Genomic DNA, 16,287 nt, shown 5'->3' on the forward strand with positions numbered 1-16,287 from the left:
GGTATGTATTAGAGTATGATCCAGATTCAGAACCCTTACGCCGAATAAGGTAATCAATATCTCTAATGTATATAGTGCATGATGTATAATGATAATAAAGGGTCGTATTATACTGTCACCGACAGTTGAGAACGTTCTCCAAGCATACAAAAGACTCCGTTGAAAGGTGAACTATAAAATCAGGTGTGGCGTAAAGGTAACAAACAGCAATCGCTGAAAGTTTAAATGCCCGTTAATCAACATAAAAAATTTGCCTTTCAGAACCCCTACGGCCTACTCGAAAATTGAGTGTGAAAACAGAGCTCCAGCCAAGATTTGCTAACGGAAAAAAGTGCATCAAAGGGTAATCAACCAGTGCAATGCATCAGAGCTCCCGAGGTAAGCCGATTATGACTATGCTTTAGGTACAACCATTTTATTTACTCTTGCTCCTTAGGCCACACCCCATTATTAAAGAAGATGAAAACCTCATCCAAGATTTACTAAAATCTATACAAAATTTGCCAAGCAAAAATAAAAGCAAGATTTACTTAAAATGCACAGCATCCAAGATCTACTGAAAAACATACATCATCCAAGCTTTACTAAGAAACATAGAACACGAAAATTTTATTCAGAGAAAATAGAAAACAAAAAGAAATGGAAAAATGAAACCACTGCGGGAAAATAAATTATGTGCGGTGTGAAGCATACTCTACTCTACCTAAAACCGTCTAACTTTCATGACACTGCAAGCAATAACATTTGCTGAGTGTTGCTCAATTAATGAAACGAATTATAGAAAATGAACTGCAATTCATACCTCAAATAAAAGTATGCTTCGAACGAGCTCTATAATTTACTCCAACGAACTTCGAAAGAGCTCAACAAGAGTACGAACTGAGTATCGTATATTCAGCCTCAACGCATGTCCGTACAGGAGATATATTAAAAAACCCTCGCTCTTCTTTTTCTTCTTTCTCCTGCTGAAAGTCAAAGAATTGTTCAGAGATGCAGATGGGTTTCCTTTCATAATGGCTCTTTCAATCCTTGTACACTTTTCAGGAATTTTGACAGACAGATGGCCCTGTTAAATGAATAAAAAGCAAGAGGGCTCTTCTTTTTAAAATTAAAAAGGAAAAGGAAAAAAATAGGTGTTGGCGGCATGTGAAAATGGATTAGGAAATAGCAGAATTCAAATTTTAATGACAGATTAAGGCAAAAGGAATTTATCTATTTGTTGAAATTTGTTTTTTTTTTAATCTTCGGGGTGTGGGCATGCACTACACTCGCAGCACACATATACCATTCGAATATGGGGTGGTTTCAAATTTGAGACTATTTCAAGCTTGAGTTTTGCACCAGACGGATATGGCTATTCACCTTAAATGTTGGAGGCAAAGTCTAGTCCTATGTTAGGGGAGCAAGCACTTGGCACATAATTATTGTAAGGGAGACTGACCTACAACCCTTCTACACCACGAAATTTAGTCGAACTTGTAACCACAAGGGAGAAAACCTTATGTCCCAGCCAACTAAGCTCATGTCAGGGGGCAAAACCTTAAGTCCCAGCCAACTGAGCTAATGTTAGAAGCAAAGTCCAATCCTATACTACGGACTAGCGGAGCAGGCACTTGGCACATAATTCTCGTAAGGGAAACTAACCCACAACCCTTCTCCACTATGAAGCTGAGTCAAACTTGTGATCTTGAGGGAGCAAACCTTAAGTCCCAACCAATTGAGTTACAAGTGTCAGCTAAAATGTTGGACGCAAAGTCCATTCCTATACCCATGGCCTGTGGAGCAGGCACTTGGCACATAATTCCTACAAAGGAAACTAACTCACAACCTCTCTCCACTATGAAGCTAAATCAAACCTATGACCTCAAGAGAGCAAACCTTAAGTCCCAACCAATTGAGCTACAAGTGGCAGCTAAAATGTCTAAGGCAGAGTTTAGTCCTCTACCCTAGGCCAGCATAGCAAGCACTTGGCACATAATTCACGTAAAGGAAACTGACCCCCAAATTTTCTCTACTATGATGTTGAGTCAAACTTGTGACCTTGAGGGAGCAAATCTTAAGTCCCAACCAACTAAGTCACAAGTGGCGGCTATTTGTTGGATTTTTTTTAGGTTGATCTTTATGTTGTGGATCTACATTAAGAAAGTTGTTTTGCTTAATTTTATTTCTGCAAAAAAATATTCAAATTGTTCATCTGTAAGTGTAAATATCTTCATAAATTGTACATTCTTTGATAAAACGTCACCATGTTTCCACTACCTCTTTGCTACAAATATTATAGGTTTTTTTTTCCTCTGGCACTTCTTTGGGAACTTTCCATCTTCTAGTTTCGCAATTCAAATGATGAGAGTTGGTCCTTAGTTGAGGAATTAGAAGTTGGTCTTTCCTTTAATTGTAAATTCTAAGTATCCGTTATCACCATGTTCCTACATAGAGTTGAATTCTTTGACATAATGCAATGTCTCGTGTTGGACCTTTTCTTAATTTATCTTAAATTTCTTGAGTAGGTTTTGGATTGTAATATTCCATAATTGGATTAGTTATTTATCTTATTACTATTCTAACTTAATGATGGAAGGTGGATGTTATCCAAGTTGCCTAGATACCCACTTTGTAATGAATTCCCTCGAAGTTTACAGGTCCAAATGTGTTTCACAAAGGCTTGTAGAACATTGGCCCCTACCCTTTCTTGGAACAAAGATCCATTCCTCGAATTTATATATGCCCCTCCTTGGTAATATTACTACCTCCTCCATTTATTAGTCATGTTTTGCACCCCTTGGTTTTGAAAGTTTCCTTCTCATCCATCAAAGTTGTCCAATCACTCCTTTTTATAACTTGTAGTCACTCGATTGACACTTGTGATAAGCTTACAAGTCGTGACCTTGCTTTGAACCTTCTATGTCCCCACAACTTGGTGACTACATCACCTAGTCATCTACTATCCTAAGTTGGTTTAACTTCTTATCCATGCTTTGAAACTTCAATGAGCTCTTCAAGGAAAGGACATTATGGCATTACTTTGCATTAAATAAGATGATCTAGAGGCAATCTTTCAAAAGAAGTGTCTTTTGAAAATAGTGAAATTAAGTCTTTTCATGAGGTGGCATTGTACAAAAGCTTAATTTCCTATGCGATGACTACATTAATGAGTTAATTGATATAAGTGTAATCTTTGGCCACTTTATTCTTTAACAATCATCTCACAAGCTCCATCAATTCAAAACTTCTCTCCTGCTAAGATGGGAATTCCACTACTAAAAGGATACAACCATAATGACCCTCAACTTGTCCTTCAACCATAGCTTTACAAAACATAGATAAAAGAGGAATAAGACATCCTCTCTAGCTTATACACTGCTACCTAGGACCTAAGGATCACCATTGCTCGTTATCATAGTGACATTTATGAGCTAGAGAAAGAGATCATTCAGAATTCGGTTTCATACAAAGCCCTGGACTTCATGATGGACCTACTCAACTTGCTCCATGTAAATCTAGGGGAAGGTAGGGAGGCAAGAAATGAAGAAAATGTGAAGAGCGCTCAAAATGGAATGTAATTGTTACTTTACTTGACAACAAATGCCTTTAATTTCTTTTCTTTTTTGTAATTGTCGCCTAGTGCTATATAAGGAAGTTTTGTAAATGTAAAAGGGGAGGAAGATGAAAGAAGAAAATGTTGTAAAGAAGGTGCTCTCTTGGATTTAATATTTTTCAAGAAAAAGACTGATATTTTCATTTTACACATGAATATAACAAACAAACAAAAAATTCCACTCTCAAGGCTCTTGTTTGTGTGTGTTATATGGATTACTTTCACAGATTATTCAATTTTGTGCAATGCGTTATCTTGAATAATCATTATATATGTTGCAAGTTTACTCTTCCTTTCCAATACTATAATTTTATTGTCTATAAGTGAACTGCGTTTTATTTATATTGTTTTTCCATTTCACTAAGAGTTGGTTTGTCCATCTTACACACATTATCATATACCTTCACATTATAGTTAAAAGCATGTAGAGTTTTCATTCCTTGCATATCTTACATGAGGGAGTTGTACCTATAGAATTTAGTGATGGATCAATGTACTCTACCCCATCTGTCTGGTGTGAGTGTTATGTTGCATCTCTTTTGGATTCATAGAGTCAAGTGTATATTTCAAGTTTAGGTAACAAAACATTTACTGACATATTTTTTGGTGACTCTATTAGGGAGACTATTGAGCTTCAAAGTTGGGTTTCGTATGATGCTTCTTTCCCCCATATTTTTGGTCTTTGGCCAGTTATTATTTTCAAAGAAATTCCTTTTTAGCCTAAATGAGTCTCTATCAAGATGTCTCCCAATTCCTAGAAGAAATTAGTCATACACACAATAAGGTGCTTCAATCTTGCTAGAATACTTTGAGGGAAAGCATAATTGAAGCCGAGAAACTCAAATTATATCCTTCTAAAGATTCTCAATCATTATACTTTAAAATGTTTAAGGCAAATGCTTTGCTACTTAAAAAATTCAGAATTTCAAAAACCCAAGACCCTAGATGGAGCGTCATGTGCATATAAAGAAGGTATTATCACAAACCGCTCCCCTTCTCTTGCAAGCTTTGCCTCAAAGGAAGAGTCACAAAGCCAGTTTGGGGATGATTATGAACAGAGTATTCTCCATGAGTACCCTTATTTGGAAAATGATAAGGATGATGAGCTTCCACATGAGCAATTTGATCCCATGATTGAGCACATAGTAATTCTGGTGCAAAGAAGTTGACTGAGGTGAAGGAAACAGACCTCCTATGGATTGCCTAGACACCTTTGATAATCTAGCCATATCTATCACAATTCAAGCTCCCACTCTGGTTGAAAAAAAATAATGTCACCCTCTTAGAGGTTACTCACTTCAACATGCTTGCACACTATTTCTTCATTTGGGAAGACAAAGGTTAGCATTCAAGGATTCTTTCTAGTCCAATTGGTTTAAACTAGTTAGAATAGAGGATGTCAAGTTGATTTCTAGTGAGACTAATTCATACACACATAGATACCTATGGAGGAAAGGGTCATTCTTCTCACAACCAATAAATGGATTCACTTAAAGGCCACTTCCTTCCTCTACTTTGTAAATATTGTACAATTGTGTTTACTTAGTGTTATCTTTATCTATTTTTGTGTGCACTATTACCTTTCTCTTTCAATCACCCTCCCTCCCTTTGACTCTTTTGCCTAATGGATAAGGCATTGGTATTTTCTCTTCTTGGGTTCTCTTCATCCTTTCAATCCTCATCCATATTTATAGCCAATGTTAGCTACATTTTGTGCACCCCTTTGTTTTGAAACTTTCCTTCTCATCCATCAAAGTTGCCCAACACTCCTTTTTATAACCTACAGTGTCACCAAATCAACACTTGAATTAACCTTACAAGTTGTGACCTTGCTTTAAGCATTTGACATCTCCATGACCTGGCGATTACATTACCCAATTGCCCTCTATCCTAAGTTGGTAACTTCTGATTCATGCTTTGAAACTTTGGCAAGCAAGCACCTGCCGCTAGTGAGCTTTTCGAGGAAAGTACATTATGGCATTACTTTGCATTAAATAAGATGATCCAGAGGCAACTTTTAAGAGAAGCATTTTTTTAAATAGTGAAAATGTATTTACTTTAGGCGGCATCATATGCAAGCTTAATTTCCCATGCGATAATTGTACTAATGAGCTTATTAGGATTGTTCTAAGTGCAACCTTTGGCCACCTTATTATTAACAATCATCTTGCAAGCTCCATTATATTCAATAAATTTCTCTTGTGCTAAGATAGGAATTCCACTACAAAAAGGATATAACCATGATGACCCTCAACCTATACTTGAACTAGATGTCTAGGAAACTAAGAGGAGCAATATGATATTCTCTCCACCTTGTACACTGCTACCTAGTACTTTGGGACCACCACTTCCTATTATTAGAGTGACATTTACAAGTTGTAGCGAGAACGAGATCATGTAGAGCTTGGCTTAATTCTAGAAAATGTAGAAGATGGCATAACCCTGGACTTCATGATGGACCTCCTTAATTCACTTCATGTCAATCCAAAGGGAGGTGGGGAAGCAGGAAATGAAGAAAGTGTGGAGACCACTCGAGATGGAATATAGTTGTTACTTTTATTGATAACAGAATGCCTACAATTTCTTTTTTTGTAACTATCACCTAGTGCCATATAATGAAGTTTTGTAAATGTAAAAGTGGGGGAAGATAAAAGAAGAAAATTCTGTAAAGAAGACACTCTCTTAGATTTAATATATGTAATGAAAAAGACTATGATCTTTTCACTTTACATATGAATATAATAGAAATTTGATGTTGCCACTCTCTAGGCCCTTATTTCTATGTGTTCTATGGAGTAGTTTAAGATATTATTCAATTGTGTGCAATGTGTTATCTCTGAATAATGATTATATGCATTGCAAGTTTACTCTTTCTTGCTAATACCATAATTCTATTGTTGATATGTTAATTTTGTTACAGTTATATTATTTTCCCATTTCACTGGTAGTTAGTTTGTCCATTTTAAACGCATAACCATATATATTCACCTTCTGGTTAAAAGCATATCATACTTGATGGAGTTGTACCTCTAAAATTCAAATACAAGTCAATGTACTTTGCCCCATCTGTTTGTTACAGGTGTTTTTTTGCATCTCTTTTAGGTTCATGGAGTCAAGTGCACATTTCAAATTTAGGTAACAAAACATCCACTAACATTACTTAAGCCAAATAATAAAAGATATATATATATATATATATATATATATATATATATATATATATATATGATCAAAAATTATAAAGATCTCGAATCTTTTCTTCTTCTTTTTATCAGTAAACGATCGAAGCTTTGATATATGCTTTATTAATGATAAATAATATTACAGATCCTCCATTCAAACAGGCACTGGTAGGAACGAACAAGGAAGAAAACCTCTAGTCTTGCCCAGGACAAAAGTCCAAATATATACAAACATCAAAGGGGCATACCCCAGATTAAAGAATATCACACAATCCTTTGGTGGATCCATCCATCAAGTTAAGTTTTAATTACAAATTAATCCTTCAGAAGGATATTTGAAATAAATTACATTTGCGACATAACTAAAATATTGGAAGTCTTCTTGCAAAGGATTGATCTTATGTGGAAGGATGCATGCACTCTTGCATCAACTTTGCTCAGCCCTGAAACCAACAATAGAAAAACCAAAGAAATTGCTAGATAGGGATAAATTGTTAGTATGGTTAGCAAAGAGAGGTGGAAGGTAATCAAACCCAATGAATATGCATTAGATATGAGACCTTCTGACATTAGCTTTTCAAATATAATAGTCAGATAAAACCATTGGTCAGTTCATCCTCCAATTTTCCAATTAGATGACTATTTATCAATGATGCAATGATTTATTAAATAAGTATCTTAGCTATTCGAACTCAAATTCATAAAAAGACCTAGATAACCTATACTAGAACCAAGAACCATTGCTTCTAAAGGAAAATCATTCATCAGGGGAATACCTAATTCATCCAGAGTAAGCAATAATAACATAAGAAGTTATAGAATTAAATTCCTAGCTTAAAATCATTCATCACAGGAATACCTAATTCATCCAAAGTAAGCAATAATAACATAAGAAGTTATAGAATTAAATTCCTAGCTTCAATGCCTGCAAAAAATGACCATATTATTGAGAGGAAGTTCATTGCCATATTAGAAGGCAATAACGGTACATAATTTTCATAATCAGATTCAGGAATGGAGATAATTAATAAAACTTATTAGAAGGCTTTAACCCACAAACTATTAGATTGAGCAAGAAAATCCAATTTTCTAAAACATCCTGCAGCCACTAATAAATGAATTGTAGTCTTATGTAAAAGAAACCTTTATCTTAAAAAAATAAAGCATAAAGATCTTTAAGTTGATTTTTAACAGTAAGCTTGATATATAATAGAAAGAGGGTTTTTAAAATATCTATTAGTGAAGGTCCTAGTTAAAAAGACCATATATGACCAATATGGCCTACCTCTAGCTATGCCAATATATCAAATTAAAAATACTACCAAATAAATATACATGAAACTAAGCCAACAAAGCCACACAAAACAGAGAGGATAACCATAAAAAGACAACACCCAAAACCAAGAAACAATGCAAAGAAATAAAGCTAAGGACGAGAGCAAGAAGAGGAGAGGAAAGAAACAGACTATAGAGGAGCACATTGGCCTATATACATAAATATAAGCATATGTATATATGCTAAACTTGATTCAATATATACTTATGAGTATACTTATATACATGTACCAACATGATCCACTATACACCAAAATCATCTAAAAGGATAGCGAGAATAGACAGAGGAGAATAAAGTCATGACAAATACAGAGACAAAGTTGTAAAGGGAATAAATTAAATAATTGGCTGAAATCTCAATATAGCAAAACAATAGTTGAGCATTCTACTAAAATAAGTCAACTTTTTTGAAAAATAGTTGTAAGCTTTAAATTCTAAAAGACTCAATAAGCTTCAAGATAGATTGAACTAATTAACATTTATAATTTAAAGGTATAGTTCAGGTGCTACTAGGAGTTGTCCAAGACATGGAAACAACTGTCACTAGTAAATTTAGGCCTAATTTGTGACGTGAAAAGGTCTCAATTTCGACAAGAGTAGGTCGCTAAAGTGACCAAAGTCGTCGTCGCACAAATTTGGTTAGTTTTCTGCCACATTCATTTAGCATCAAAATTTTGACTACATAAACGTGGATTTACCGACACAAATTTCATCAATTTCTCTAGTCAACCTAAATTGTTATTTTCTCAATTCCAACGTAAACTTGCCCAATTTTTTGTCAAAATTTTGACCACAAACCCTTAGCTTTCGACGTCGGTGTTATACTCACGACGTAAAAGGTGCCAGTTTGGTGTCTCAATTGCGACGAAAATTGGTCGTAATTGAGACCAACATGTGTCGCAATTGAGACGCGCTGTCCCATTTTTTTTAAAGCTTTGCTCTCATAGGAGCGTTCAAAACTACACAAAACTTGATTATAAAGCGTAATTGCTTGATGCATGAGAGTCAAGGTATCATGCACATTTCTACCTCCACTCCATTGTTTCGTTCGTCAAATGATTTATTTGACGACAAAACAATGGGAAGGAGGAAGAAATGTGCACGATATCCTGTTTCCACCGAGCAATTATACTTTACAACTCAAATTTTGTGGAGTTTAGAAGGCTCCTATGAGAGCAAAGGCTTTGCAATAATTGGCACAGCGCGTCTAAATTTTGGTTCCTGTAGGGAAGAATAAAATTAGGAAATAATTATTTATCAGGAATGAAAGCCAATAATTTCATCTATTTTTCAAATAGATAAATGTGACAAAAAAACTTACAGTCCCAATCACATCATCATAAGAGTGCATATATAACTATAACTATAACTGTCTAAAACCAACATAATTTACAAATATCCACAATTCAAATATTATCCCTTGATGTTTTCTTTAATAATGCTCCAATGCCTTAGGGCATTCAGTTAGAAACTTCAAAATTAATGCTATCAAGTTAGATGTCATTTCATAGCCACCAAGGATAAGGTCCATAATAAGATTCAATATCTCTTCATCCATAATGTATATTAATGCTATCAAGTTAGTTGTTATATTAATAAGATTCAATATCTCTTCATCAATATACCTCTAGTTCTCGATGGAGACGTGCTCCAATCAATAGGAAATGTCATCATGAAGTAGGAGGTGAGGTTGAAGAATTTTATGGAGGCATTCAGAAGTTAATTACAGATGAAGAGATTTTAGCCTGGAAGAAGTTGTGGCCAAAAGAATCACTAGAATGATTGATTGTTACATTAGAATTATCTTCATTTAACATTAAAGCTGCATGCATATTGGAATGGCTGACATCATCATTAAGTGCATTTGATGATAGCACATTTGTTTAGGATATACATAGAGAATGTCAAGAGTGTTGTTGACAACTTTTGTATTTCTTTTGGCTTTAACATTGATGACTGTGTTCCAACTGTTTTGGGCTAATATTTGCTTCACAAATGACCGATGCATATGAATCTTGTGCCAATAGAATGACTTTTGTTGAAGTTAACCATAATGTATACATATATGTGTAATCATTATAGTCAGGATGACAACTGTTGCAGTTCACTTGCCCATTGAAGAGTTGATTTTTTTATGATGGCACAATAAAATGTTCTGAACCATAGATTGCTTATCCTAAAAATCTTTCATCATCCTCCAAAACTGATTAATAATAATGCAATATATTGTAGTATTAACTGTTTAAATTATTCCTGCAAATGAGGAACTTAATATAATTTGATTGAGCAACCTTACATTTTGTACGTTGCCATTTTGTATTATACCTCAAACAAAAAAATGATGGTGCCATGTGATCAAGACAGCAAAAATCTCTATGGAATGTACAAACCTTGGCACTCGACTTCTTCTCCATCTACGAGGCATTCAATGCTGGAGACAGAACCTTGTACCTACTCCACAAATAATGTGCTTGCTAAAGTTGCTACGACAGAAAGTTCTCATAGGTTAGTTCTAATCAGGTCTGGTGAATAATATGTGAAAACATCAATACAGCCAAGGCACTAATTTTGCCCCATTTTCCTCATGTATGAGAGCCTTGAAGAGAAGCTCAGATAAAAAGAAATTAGTTGTATGGATTAACTTAACAGTAGCAAAACTGAAGAGAAAAATTGTTGGCGGTGAACTACTTAAGCTGCAAATACAAGAAAAAGACTAGTCGCAATGTATGGGCTATCCTAAGTGGTAGAAATGGTCATATTACAGTGAATTTCACAATTTCAATTAATCTAATTTCTAATTAAAAAGAAATTTCACTATATGGAAATATGAGGGCTTCTTTTACAAACTTTTTTTCATTTATAAGAATTTTAAGAAACTTTTTTTGTCAAATTTTAAACCAAAAGGATTGCATTGAGCTAATGTTTGAAACTCTACCAAGAGGAAATTGAACTAAGGCATCCAAATCTTAACACACTATATTATAACAATTTCATAGTTAAGAGTTGTGCTTGTAGACAACATCCAAATCTTATCTAGTGGGTGCCTCTCATATTAAATTTTAAAATTATTTTTTTCTAGTTCAACATGGAATGACCTTTCATGTTGGTTAGTCTACTAACCCTAACTCATCGCATCTAGGTCAAATCAGATCTTGATAAAGGCTAGTTTGCAACAATTTAACTTCTAATAGCTAGTTTGTAAAAGTAGTTAAAATAACTTGTTAGTAATACAATTATCTTCATAAGGAGGTCTAATTTGCATTCTCAGTACAATACTCACCCAAATATGCTTTCAAAAGGTATTTAAACAATAATTAGATCTTGGCAAAATTAGATATGAAAGTGGAAATGATAATCAGGTCATGTACCTCTTCTTCATCTCGTTTGCGCTTGTTTTCCTTAACCTTTTCATGAAGATTTGCAATGTACTTATCAAATATCTCCTGACAGAAGCTTTCATCACTAATTGCCCTGAATATTCATATCCAATATATTTATAGCTACTACTAGTGTAAGGTACATGATAACTACCTTTAATTACTCACAATAAGATTAATTCCTGATAGTGGCTCTTTTACCTGTATGCTTCCGCATCTTTGAGAAAAGGTATGCAATCCTCCCATTCTGAGGAAGCAACAATTTCCTAAAATGGAAAAACAATATATAACTAATTTATCATTACATAGATAGAAATTCGTTTATGATAAGAATAGAAATTCATTCATATTCAAGATTTTTAATGTACAAAACTCTGTGAAATTTTACTCCAGGTGTAAAAGTAGTAGAGGAAAAAGAGACTGCATTAGAAGGATTTTTTCCAAAATAAATAATGTAAACCTTCAGAGAATAAAGCAAAGCCGTGAAATCATCTGCCAGCCTTTCCCTCCTTTTTGCTTCTTTCTCTTCCTTTTCCTTTACTTGTTCAATCACTTCTTCAAACACAAGCTGCAAGCAATACACAGGATGTCAGTAAGACCTAACAAAATCATATATCCCAAAACAACTTGCATTACTTTCAACATTTGCAATTGTTTCAGTTTAACCTAATAAAAATCCATTATCCACTAATGAGAACAGACTAATGCATTTGTGATAGCAATTCACTTCCAGCAACTACTTACCAGTGCAAATGAGTCAAAACATAATATAGCTGATGCAATGATCGAATCAGTTAGGAACCAGAGTCATATGGAACATAAGGATAAGATCCTTGTTTGTATAAATAGTAGTTAGTAGGAACATAACAATATGTGACAACATTGTTCAAAGGAAAATACCAAATACTTTTATTGTGAAGTCTTTTGTAGCTGAGACAAAAAATCTAGAAATGTAACCAGAACAAACCTTAAGATTTGTTTTAGATGTAGCAGCCAAATCATATAGTTCCCCAATGGAGGCTTTGAACTTGTCAAGAGTCCATGCTGATGTTACTACAAGCTGCAATCATTACATCAAAAAGATTACAATATATTTTATATCCAATGGAAAATCTTAAAGCACAAAAAGCACACCTTTCCTGACTCCATAGCATCTTTTATGTTTGATTTGTCCTCCTGGTACTACCAAAGATACATATTCAAAAAATGGTTACATCAAAGGAATCAAACATACATTGCCTTGAGTAATAATGATTGCAAGCTTGATTGTGAAAGTGCAATTAAATCCTGCAATCAAATCATTAAAATATATGCAACTTTCTTACCTATTTTTTCATCCCTTCTGCAACATCTTCAAACAAATCCTTGGGTGGTGAACCAGATGTATTTGAAGTAGGCTCTTTGCTTTATGATCCTCCGGTTCTTTGCTTTATCAAAGAACTGGAGGATCATAAAGCAAAGAGCCTGCTTCAAATGAAGTGTGTCTTTGCTGTAAGCAGGCTAGTTGCTTTATGATCCTCCAGCAATCTTCGAAATTCATCCCGATTTTACGTTCTTTTTGGCGCAGTTCTTCCTGCATTTAAAAATATTCAAGTCATTCCAATATACAAAAATAAGACAGATGAAAACTATGGAAGCACACTACTCTCTCATTCTAGACAACCTTTTGAATCGTTTGTACTTCTTCCTCCTCTAAATTAGATATAACATGTCAAAATTTTAGGATGTTCTCAGGTCATTAGGTATGATAGTTTTTGGAAAGATAAGATGCCCGTAACCGAAGCCATTATCCACATAATGACAGCAAACTATTCATCAATCAAGATAAAAACCAAACAACTTTCCAAACACAGGCATTTCACAGCTATGCCATCTCCAGCGCGCCTTCCAAATTCGAGTACAAGAATATGGGTTCTAAGATTACACCAAAAGCAGGTCCAAAGAGAAAGTCAGATAAATTTGCAGGTTAACATGTGTATTCAACACAAGATCACAATTTCCTACAGGCAAGACTTTAAGATAGAAAAAAAAGAATGTGAATTTGAGATTTGGTGGGATACCTTGCAAAGTCATTACAATTTCAGAGATTCTTGACTTCAGAATTCATAAAAGAAATGGAATAATGTTTTAAGGAAGATCAATTGGGGTTATAAAACCCAAGCATGAAATTGAGGAATAGGACAAAGAATGAAATGTCATTAGTTTATCAATCTAATTTCATGTTCATGTTTTCTGCTCACCATAACCTTCCCAAAATGGTAATAAGTACTTAGTGGTATCCCCAAAACAAGCACCATGCCTGAAAATAAACAAGACTTTTAAACACCTGTTTGTTGACAAGAAGCCTTAAATCATCAATCATTTATGAAATGTTTATCACTCAGGCTTTATGAAATGTTAAGCTTTTAGACCATCATGACAGCTAATGCAGATAAAACATATATTTCCCACCCAAAGATTTATCAGAGAAAACTGTTGAAACTTAAGCACAAATGACATCCCCTTAAGTAGGGCATGCAAATCTCACAAGCTGTGTAAACTAGATAAAGAAGACTCCAAATGCAATTTTGGAATGCTTTACAAATACCTAAATTTCCCAATTACCAGGAATAGATTGAGAATCATAAGAATAAAAAATCCCATGATTAGGGATATAAAATCGTGTTTATAGGACCTATTAGAGGTCATCCCTTCCAAATTGCTCATCGCTAATAGTTAAGACAGAATAAGAAATCTCTTCCAAGCAAAGTGGAGGAAAGAAAAAAAATAGGGATCCCTTCATCTTTGATTAAGTCAAATTTGAGATAGGGTTAATCCTCCAAATGACAACCGATCAACCAGTTAATGAGGCCATCTTATCTTACACTAGACATGAGCAGTTATCGAATGCAATTGAATAATCTTTTATTAAATGCAATAAATCATTGCCAAAGAAATGAGTTTAAGTCTCAATAATAGTTGTATGGAGGATTCCTAGAATCAAATCTCAAAATGACAACCACTTCTGAATGTCGCATACCTTAACGTATACCAAAAGATTCTTGATATAAAGAATAATGCTAGAGGAGTCTTATACAAATCTTGTGGAAAAAGTTAACTAGTAGTTAGGGATGTATGTGTGGATGACAAGATAAGTCTCAACTACATGACTACAAGACTTCATAATAAGAGATAATTATCTCATAATAAAGTCAGATACTTTTGGAAGGTATGAGCAATTGTTATCCAATTTGTCTAATGTCTAGGATGCACCAATATACAATTAACTTTTATACACCAAATTTATGCATTGGGTGCTTCCTATTTCAATAAATGACCCACTCTTCCTACCCATCTCAAATATTATAATGTGAGCAAATGCCCAAAACTCACCTTGGTTGAGCGACTTGTCCACCCTTTTGATTCCCTCCACTGTTGAAAGAACTAAAATATATCAACAAATTAAGTGTTAGTGAAACTACTTGAACAAATGAAAGGGAAAAGTTAACAAATTTTGTACAATCTAAGGGATTTATTGTGAATTAAGTAGACTTCGAGATCATTTGATTTCTAACATATGATAATAGATCACGCTATTGAAACATTGATATAACAAGCATACAATATATTGAAAAATAACAACAAAAAGCATTACATATTGTAAAAACAATAATATGTACCAGAGATGCAAGGGGTGAGGACGCCATCTCCTATAACCATACAAGTCCCCACAAGGGCTAGTATTAACAAACATCTCTTGGCAAAGTTACTTTGTTCAAGAGCTTCCTTTATCCTAATGGCTCTATTGGGTTGTCTACCTGCAACTTCAAGTGTATATGAGGAGAGTTTCCTGTCTTCTTCCTGGTGATTGGGTATCATGATGACATTTGTATGGCGGCAAATCAAAGAAGAAAGAGCAAATGTTCCACCTGCAAAAGAAACCATCCCTTTAAACTTAGAACACATGTTTTCACATCAAAAAGATCAAACTTTGACCTAAAAACAAAGTGAAACTATAACTGTTATAATCTTACCATCTCCATTATCATTGGCCCACAATACAATGAAGACATATTTGATGAGGGGCAAAAGAGTGAGATAATATATGATCAAAGACAAAGCCCCAAGAACGTCATCAGGATGTTTGATGCCATCAGGAAAAGTACTCGCATACACATAAAGTGGTGATGTTCCTATGTCCCCATAAACCACACCAATACTCTGAAATGCCAATTGCACAACTGCAACCATGCTCAACATCTGAGAAATAAGATTTTTCATAAAGCGATGTTAGAATAGTTACTAAAATGGTCATAAATTATGTTGTTATAGTAAAAGAATACTTTAACTTAAGAGAAAAAAACTATACAATATTAAAACATGATATCGTGCTTTAAAAACTAAAAAGGTACCTATAACGAAGAACTTCATTTTGACTTGCTAATTGGTTGTCACTATTAACTATAAGCTTATCTTTAAAGTTTGAGCTTCACTTGGTTTCGAGAATAGTTAAATATTCTCTGCTTAATAGGGCCAACCACGCGAAGGTGGAAGCTCATTTGGCCCCTCCCCCTCCCCTAACATCACTCTAAATTCCCCATTAACATTTAATAACATTCAATTCATCCATTTTTGAAATAGAACATTCAATCATTATAATCACATGATAACATTTATTAACGCATAAAATTCATAAACACACAACATTCATGAATAATTCATTAACACGCAACATTCAAGAGTAAGTCATTCATGAATAATTCATTAACACAATATTCATTAACAATATTCAAGAGTAAGTCATTCGTGAATAATCATA

At 34.2% G+C, this 16,287-nt stretch overlaps 2 protein-coding genes across 2 annotated transcripts in view; both read right to left on the minus strand.

Moving 5' to 3' along the window:
* LOC149565846 (uncharacterized) overlaps positions 1-1,183 on the minus strand; it is a 15,196-nt gene extending 14,013 nt beyond the window's left edge. Inside the window, exon 1 of the mRNA XM_089819342.1 lies at positions 803-1,183. The gene's annotated coding sequence lies outside the window, so the exon portion shown is untranslated. The remainder of the gene's footprint in view (positions 1-802) is intronic.
* On the minus strand, positions 116-15,749 carry LOC149565847 (potassium transporter 19-like). The gene is made up of 3 exons (XM_089816391.1): positions 15,503-15,749; positions 15,149-15,397; positions 116-213 (listed from the first exon to the last, which is right to left on the minus strand). Exons 1-3 carry the CDS (start codon positions 15,747-15,749, stop codon positions 116-118), a joined length of 594 nt encoding a protein of 197 aa, XP_089672517.1.
* Positions 15,750-16,287: the final 538 nt, after the last annotated feature.

This window comes from Cupressus sempervirens, chromosome 3, assembly GCF_028749045.1.
Source record: "Cupressus sempervirens isolate cs-2001-9-10 chromosome 3, ASM2874904v1, whole genome shotgun sequence".
NCBI classification, from domain to species: Eukaryota; Viridiplantae; Streptophyta; class Pinopsida; order Cupressales; family Cupressaceae; genus Cupressus; species Cupressus sempervirens.